This window comes from Artemia franciscana, chromosome 11, assembly GCF_032884065.1.
Source record: "Artemia franciscana chromosome 11, ASM3288406v1, whole genome shotgun sequence".
Taxonomy (NCBI): Eukaryota; Metazoa; Arthropoda; class Branchiopoda; order Anostraca; family Artemiidae; genus Artemia; species Artemia franciscana.
The window spans coordinates 39,894,017-39,902,970 of NC_088873.1; the positions used below are offsets into that span (position 1 = coordinate 39,894,017).

Here is an 8,954-nt window from a genome sequence, read left to right on the forward strand (position 1 = left end):
ACGACCAGAGGTTTGTAGAACTTTGACCTCTTGAAGATTTTAATACCAACTAACAAAGAGATTGATCACTTTGCTGTTGTTTAAAAGAAACACGACTGTCACATTAGGACCTCTCAAGCAAAGATCAGTAAATAGTATGAAAATACCCTCTCTACATTTTCCACTGAAGCCTGAAGCAATACACACTTGGGTTGAAACAGTATATAATGTTTTGATTATCTTATTAATACTTCTCTCAAGACATAAGTTCTTTTGCTCTCCCTAGCGCTATGGTATGAAAGACGGTTAAGTGCCATGCTGTTCGTCAGACAGTTCATGGTAATGCAACGTTGACAGTTACTGTACGTAGACAGTTGTAGGGGTAAAAATTGAAAGGGAGAAGTGAAAACCTGAGAAATTATATGGAAAGCAGCGAGAGAATTTATAAACCGAATACGGTTTATTTTGTTTGAAGGTGTTACATAAAACCTGTAAGAGGCAACGCCAATTCAATGTAAGTTTTACTCAATTTAAGATGTATTTATTCATTATATAAGTAGGCCTATATGTTGTATCTTTGTCTGCTATAATTGTTAATTTAATTTCTGTTAGTTTTGGGTTAAATTTATTCTTAAACAGACATTTCTGGACGTAATGAGTTTAAAATTTTACGGTGTAGGTATTTATTTCGGCTGATCTCAAGTTTAATATAGAACCAAACTATGATTCTCCCCTGACGAAGAAAGTTTCTATTGATCGATAAATTGTAAGATAGTCCATCATTTTCATAGTGTTGAAATTCTACACAACAATTACTATTTTTTTTCTTAAAATCCCATTTAAATATAAGCTAGGTTCATCTGTTTAGAACGTTCTTTGATAGCTAAAAAAGTTTAATAATCGTGAGAAAGAAGAAACTGTCTCTAGATTAACAGGAAAGTAGACAACAGCTTGGACGGTGGCGCAAAATTAAAAGAAGAACTTAGAGAGAAAGAATGATATGGAAGTCAAGCTGAACAAGTTGCCGAGAAAAAAAAAATTATAACTGAAACCAGGGTGCTGTCAAATTGAATGTAAAGAACAGACGCAAACAATACGAGGAAGCGACAACTCTCAGTAAACGTCAAGTTTGAAGTACTCGCTGTTGATCTGTAAGTACTCGCTTCTTATTTACAACTAAGAAAAAGCCAAAGGTTTTATTTTTAGTCTTATGTATCACTTTAAAGACCATTTTGGTAAAAGTGATATCTCTAAAGTAAGACACAATTTTGACAAATACCACGTTAAGTGTTTATCACAACATCTCATTTTTAATGAAATCAGGCAACAGAATCAATTCATCATGACATCACACTCCTGTCAAAAGATGCTCGTGTTCCATCATCTTCCGAACTTAGATCGTCGCTAGAACTTGGCACGCGGCAGGTATGTAGACATACAGTTCTCACTGTCCCTTGTCTTATAACCGTAAATTAGTGTGGAGTTTTTCCAGTCTTTTTCCAAGTAACTATTTTTGTTTTAGTTACTTTGTTACATGATTCAGTAGCATCCAGGCGTGTTCCATTACAATATCTTCTGAAGAATCTAAATTGTTAACCCCAAGTTTTGGTTTGCGTCACTTTCGTTTGCGATTCAATGTAATTCTCACTGTCACTTCTCTTCTAGCCGCAAATTTTGTTATGTATCATTTTCATTTGTAACTTATTGTGATGCTATTTGTCGCTTGTTTTCTAGCCGCAGATTTTAAATATCTAAATCACGTTTTTCCATAATTATCCGGTTATTCTTTTGTTTTAAGTCATGATGTGGCAAATCAACAATTTCAATTAAATTAAGGAATTCTGGTACTATTTCAAGTCCTCCTTCCTGTTATTCCGTCAAAGAATCGTAGCTTTTATAGGATTCATGATCTCCTCGGTAAAGATCAACAGTACTCGTTATTAATTTTGCCTATTTTTTATGTAGTAGCACTGAAATAACACGTTCTCTCATTAAATTGTAATTTTTATATATCTTTCAACCAAAGATTTTCTTGTGCTTGGTTTTTGGTCAGTCATTACCTCAGACATTTTTGTCGTGCACTTTGCTTTAAAGTATCTGATTCATTCGTCATCTTGTATAATTTTGCAAGAGTCATAGATACTAGAATCGAGACGACCACCCATTGAATAATAAACGATATAAATTATTCCCTTACTGTTCCTTTACGAAATTAGAACTTTGCTGTTAAATACTTGCTCTCTTTGTCCGAATTTTTTACTGGTATACCTATAGAATAATTATAACATGGCGTGCATGCTAAAAGGACACCTTAAAATGGAAAACAAAAGCATGGATATAAATGAAATAAAATTTCAGCGAAAAATTTGGGCATTCCCAGAGTACAACTTGAGGCGTAGAGTTTAGCAGTCAAGTGCCATATGCTCCTCTTGATAAACAAAAAGCCCATTCGCAATAAAGAGGGATACCACTGACAAAGTGACAATATCTCAAGGTCAACTTGTGAAAAAACCCCATGGTTTAAAATAAAAATTACAAAATATGAAAATCTGAATAACTAATGTGCTTTTAGAGGGTAATGTCTAATATACACAAACTTTTTCCAAGACCCTAAGTGCAGGAATGAAATCCCGAGATCTGGGGAAGGATTCCAAAGAATAGCAGCCTTGACACAGTGTCGCAAAAAAGAGTAGCTTTGATAGTCTGCAAATACAAACGGTATTTCCATAGTTGGGGAGTAGATGAGAAACTTGTGGCCATAGGGCCCGGACCTTAAGTCACACACAGAGTCAGTTGCAGTACCATTTTGATCAGAAAAACCCTTGTATAATAATTCCGGCGAACGACTAAAATCTGGATAGCTTCAGCATTCTCAGGGAGCATGCATATCCACATAATTGCTTGGAGTGCGTCTAGAATATTTGCTAAAGATCATTATCTTTCGTACTTATACAGTGGATGTTGACATTCCCCATACGCTACGCCAAATATTGAACAAGAATATTTCTGTAAGGTTTGTTTTAAATCATTGGCTACTAGCGATACGGCTCAATGGTAGCTGAAACTCTAAGAAACAGTCTTGGTAACAATAGATGCGTCAAACGAATAGAATTTTGATGCTTATTCAAAATATACAAAATTCTTCAGGTCTAATATTACCATTCAAAAGTTACGAGCCTGAGAAAAATCTATCTAATTTTGGAATAAAGTGGAAAACATCCCCAAAATATCTAACGATCTTCATATCAGAGAACCTTGCTGTAGATGTTTCAAGCTTCTATATACAAAAATGTGGAATTTTGCATTTTTTGCCCGAAAGATCACAAAAAAGAAAGATCACGGATGCGTGTTAATTTTTTATTTGTTTGTTTTCCCAGAGGTAATCGTATTGAACTAGTGATCCTTGAGGGTCAGGAGCAGTGTTGGGAAATACTTAAGTAAAAGTACTTAAGTAATTACTTAAGTAAAAAATTTGAGTACTTGTACTCTACTTAAGTAAACAACTTCTAAAGTACTTAATACTTATACTTAAGTACAAAATTGAAGTATTTAAGGGTACTTAAGTACTCAAGTACTTTCTTCATGGCACAGAAAAATTATACCGGCATGATGCAGGGCAATGTGACAAAATGAACTACCTATATATTAATGGATGAATGGATTTTAGTCTTTGGGAAAAGCAGCCCAAAATTTCAAAAAAGGATGCTATCATGGCGGAAGTACCATATATATTAAACAGAAAGTTTTTTTGTGATAAATGGAAAAATTACCATTTATGGGAATTTTCGCACCATCCTTCCCATTATGGGGAAGGATGGTGCAGTATCCGCCACATGCAAAAACTGCAAAAACAAAATTCTGAAGAGTCATATGGATACAACAACAAATTTCCAGAAATATCTCAAGGTGAGTTTGCCCATCCTTCTGATTACCAGGAGTTTACTGAGCTCAACAAGAACAGTAAGAACAAAAGGAAATCAAGTAGCAAAGAGGCTAGCGAGCTTTTAGGCTTACTTTTGGGGTCATCTGAAGCTGAAGATATTGAAGATAATACTGACCCTGATTATAGCTCACCTTCTAAAAAGTTAATGGAGATTTCTTTGCTGCAATTGCTGCAAGAATGTTGAAACTGACACAGTCAAAAAGGAGATTTTTTTGGTACTGGACTATATCGTGGATGATATGTGACCCCTGTACACTGTTGAGAAGCCGTCGTTCAAAAATTTGATAACAGGTCTTGCACCTTATGCAAAAGTTTCAGGAAGAAAAGCTTTAGTTGAGCAAATTGAAGCTAAGTTTGTTGAAGTACAGAAAGATATGGTTCATGATTTTGAACTCAAAAACTACGTGTTGTTGACAACAGACATTTGGTCTGTCAACAACAAAAGCTACTTGGAAATGACTGCACACTTGCTCAATGAAGATTTGAAATGGAAATCTTGAGCCATTGCTTGTTCTTGATTCAAGGGCTCACACACTTAATTAAAAACTGAATGGTAAAAAGCAGCCGATAAAAAGGTATGATGGATTTTGACCAATAATGCCTCTAACCTTAGTAAGGCTTTCAGGGAATATCCGATGATTTCCGATGAAGATGTTCAAGTCAGTGATGAAGAAAATGTAGATGAAGCAGGCCAGAATGGCTCGTTCTCTTTTACAAACGTTGGAAAGATACTCGATTCTCATGACAACCCTGAGTATTTCTAACTTCCCCCACACTTCAGGTGTCAGCCACACACTTAACCTGCTTGCATTCACCGATGCTGATTATTGCTTTTAAGAGGCAGTACCATACCGCTTTTTTGAAGTGTATTGCTCTCTGGGATGCCGTGAATAAGATTTCAAAAGCTGCTGATGCTGTGAAAGAGGTATATGACAACAAACAGCTTATAAGACCTATGGTAGCCAGGGGGTAACGTTTGATGGATTGTCACAGAATTGGAAAGTTTGCTGAAGTATGTGATGCTTTGCAAAAACCGAGGCTAACTTCTCGTGATGTGGAAATTCTTGAAGAATACATGAAAATTATGGAGCCAGTAGCAGTGGCATTGGACATTCTTGAGGGGGAGGAAAAATGCTACTTCGGTGCTATTTATCCTACAATCATAATGCTTGAAAGTAAGCTCAAAAAGCTGAAAGATTTAGCGAAAGTCAATCAGCCTTTGGTACATGCTTTACTTGTGGGTCTTGAAAAACGATTCCCCACGGTCCTGGACGAGAGAATTCTAGATGCAAGAGACTATGTAATTGCCATGGTAAGTCATACTTTCTTCAAAATGAAGTGGTTTCCTTATAACCAGAAGGATGTACCAGTTTAAATCTTGTTTGACGAAGTGAAAAACGTCAAAGTTTTCAGGGTTACTTACGAGGCTGATAAAGGTAGCTTTTTGTCTGGAGAAGAATACTTTGATCTTAGTGGTGAAGAAACTACTTGTGATAATTCTGGCAACCGTGACCATGAAATCAGTTCTGTGAAGGTGGAGGTTTTGTCATATATGAATGAGAGGCGACAGGAAATATATGTGCTCAAAGTATACCCAAGGGTAATGAAAGTTTTCAGGAAGTACAACTGTATTATTCCTTCATCTGCACCTGCAGAACGACTTTTTTTGGTAGGTGGTGGAATTTTTACTTGAAAAAGAAACATGCTTGGAGATGATATGTTTGAAAAGCTTCTTCTGTTAAGGAGCAATTAAGAAATTAGGCTAAGTCATGATGAAGCCGTAATTAATGTCTTTGCAAAATCTTTTTTTATATCTTAACTGCAGTAAAATTTTATTTTTGTGAAATCAGTTGATTTTTTTCATGAAAACTGTCGGTTTTTCTGAAAAGCGGTCGATTTTTCGTCAGAATCTTGCTTATCTTGTCTACTTGGAAAGGAAACGAATATTAAAGAAGTGCTTTGCGTGTTACTTACTGTAGGTAAAAAATTAGTACTTAAATACTGAAGCAAAATCGAAATACTTGAGTACTTAAGTACTGAAGTACTTTTTCAAAAGTACTTATTACTTAAAGCCGCCCTGGCCGAGTGTGTTGGTGCGCTGGATTCGGGATCCTGTGTCTGAGAGGACGTGGGTTCGAATCCCGGTGTACCCAATTCTTCAGTTTGGGACGGGGGTCAGTGGCATGATCCTGTAAGCTTAGCCAGAGTCGACCCAGCTCTAAATGGGTACCTGGAAATATCTGGGGAAGGTAAACAGGAAGGGTGTGCGAAAGTACAGGTTGGCTGGCCCCCAACCCCCCATTGCACTTCCTGGCTGAAGGGCCAAGAAACGGATATCAGCACCGCCGGAACGGACTGTAAAGTCTAAATGCCGCATCCTTTACCTTTTACCTTACTTATTACTTAAGTATATTTTTAGAGAAGTACTTAATACTTGTACTTAAGTAAAAATTTCTCTGAGTACTTGGTACTTGTACTTAAGTAAAAAAAGAAGTACTTGGCACAACACTAGTCAGGAGAGGGTCATTTGATTGGAAATCAAAAGTTCTAGTACCATTTTGAGTGAATAAACATAGTGGAGGGCACCTAGCCCCCTTACCACGCCCATTTTTTCCGAAAGTCACCCCGTCAAAATTTTGTGACTACCAATTGGTCAGCATGGTCGAAAGATCTAGTAACTGTGTCTTTGAGGATGACTTGGCCCCCCCCACGATCTCCGAGCAAGGGCTGCAAGCTATGAACTTTGCCTATTGTTAATATGTAGTATTGGTTATAGGGAGGTTTGCACATATTTTCCGGGGAGGGGGACTACTTGGGAGGATCTTTCCATCGAGGAACCTTCGTTAGAGAAGGGAATCTTCCATGAAGGGGAGCCGGATTTCTCGGCATTATCTAAAAAACATCAAAGATTAAATAAAAAAACAGTTTTTCAACTAAAAGTAAAAAGTAACATTATAACTTAAAACAAAACAAAAAATATTACGCATATGAGGGGGTCGCTCTCTCCTCAATACTTCGCTCTACACGCAAAAGTTATATCTAAATATTTAAAAAAACTTATTATTCTTATAGTTTTTCTTTTACAAATGGAACAAAAAGTCAAACTTTAGTATAAGGAGCGAAGTGTTGAGGAGGGGGCAACCCCCTCACATACGTAATAATTTCTGTCCATTTTAAGTTTTAATGATGCACCTTACTTTAGGGTGAAAAAACAGTTTTCTTATACAATAACAATAATAGCATGTATAAGTTATTAATAAACCATTCCTTCCCGATAAAGACTGCTTTCGAATAAAGTGTCTGTCTAATTAATTTTTTTCTAATGGTCTGTTAAATTTAAATAGAAAATAACAAAAGATAATCAACTTAAGGTAAATGTCCTTATTATTCTTAATCGATAACACATCTTTTTTTTGGCTTTCGCTTAGGTCTTGTTGTAGTAAGTTGAATGTATAAAAATATAGCTAAATAATATGTCTATCGTTTATGTATTTAATATATGTTGGCATTATCTTGAGGCTCATGGCATTTGGGATTGGGTTTTCGAGCCCTGGCTCCGCCAACTATTTTGTTAGGGACGAGGGTCAGTAGTGAAATTCCTCAAGCTTAGACATAGGTGACCAGATCCAAAGTAGTGCCCGGAGATGCAGGGAAGGTAAACAGGAAGGATCTATGAACAGAGCAGCTACCGCTACACCAGTAGCAGTTTTTACATCTCATAATCAGAGGGAGGGGGTATACCATAGGAGTGTAAAAATATAAATAAAAGAAATTTAATTTCATTATAAACTGAAGGACTGCTGCCCTTGTGACCAGACCTAGAACCGCCACATCCCCACTTTAATGGAGTTCCTGTCTGGAGGGACAAGAAACGAAGATCAGCACTACCAGTAGAGACTATGAAGCTCAGTGCCGTTTAGTTTTGGTTTTTGCCGTAAAACAGTCATTATAAGAGAACAATTTGCACTTAGTAAAATTGTAGTTACTAAGAAACCCTGCAAGGAATTAAGTTTCATTTTCCTCTGTAATTTCCTTCAAAACAGGAAGAAAAGACAATTTATGTCATCAAGACCATTTCCAAATCCATTGAGTATACTTGTATCAATCTTTTTTTCCCCATAAATTATATGTCACCATCAGCCAGCATTTTACTGTGAGGGAGGAAAACGAATATTTAAGACACTTCAGTGTATTAGCTGTCTCTTGTATCGTTTCTGGGTTCAAATGGAGGTCGCTAGAGCGTAAATAAATACGCACATTTTGCTTTTGAGTGATCCCGCCACATATGACGATTTCAGCAAATCAATTATCACATCACATATGAGAGCTTTCTGTTTGCCATGTGTCACCAGAATAAGCTACCTCAAGTCTTGTCTCATTTTACATAAGTGAGTTCAATTTTTAGACATGTCTTTCAGCCCCGAAGGATGAATTCACGTAAATAAATTTGTTTTTCTAACTTTCCATGCAAAGACAGGTAATATGTTTTTTTTTTAATAAAGAATATTGTTTCACTTTTTTGATCACATAAACATTGTTCACGCATACATGTAAGTATTCAGTAATGGGTTCTAAGGAAATTTGTTAAATTTTGTTTATTAAGAAAATTTCTGAAACCACGGTGGCATGCCATAACATATAGAAAGAAAACGATAAAATAAATAAGGTTTTTAAAGGCCAAACGAAAATACTGAAGAAAACACAGAAAGCGAATATTTCGAGAGAACAACCACCTCTCTTCTTCAGCGAAAACAAAATAATAACATCAAGGAAAAAACAAAAAACAAGTGCGGATAGTACAACAAAACGAATAAAAAAAAAGTTAAAAAAATTGAATAAAATTCAATAAAAGACCAAAAATTAAAATCAAATACTTACTAAGCAATAAAGTGAGTTATCCGCTAATATCCGCAACTTGCAAAAAATCCAAACAAAATTGAACTGCCAACGACGGGTACTAACAAACAACTGAGAAATAAAAGAAATAATTTGTTCCATTTACTCAAACAAACGAAGCAGCAAGGAGCGACCC

At 36.0% G+C, this 8,954-nt stretch overlaps 1 protein-coding gene across 1 annotated transcript in view; it reads left to right on the forward strand.

Moving 5' to 3' along the window:
* The first annotated feature begins 4,901 nt into the window (after positions 1-4,901).
* Positions 4,902-8,954, forward strand: part of LOC136032622 (gephyrin-like) — a 12,640-nt gene continuing 8,587 nt past the window's right edge. The window contains exons 1-2 of the mRNA XM_065712894.1: positions 4,902-5,234; positions 8,328-8,359. Of these exons, the coding sequence (XP_065568966.1) occupies positions 4,902-5,234; positions 8,328-8,359 (365 nt within the window). The remainder of the gene's footprint in view (positions 5,235-8,327; positions 8,360-8,954) is intronic.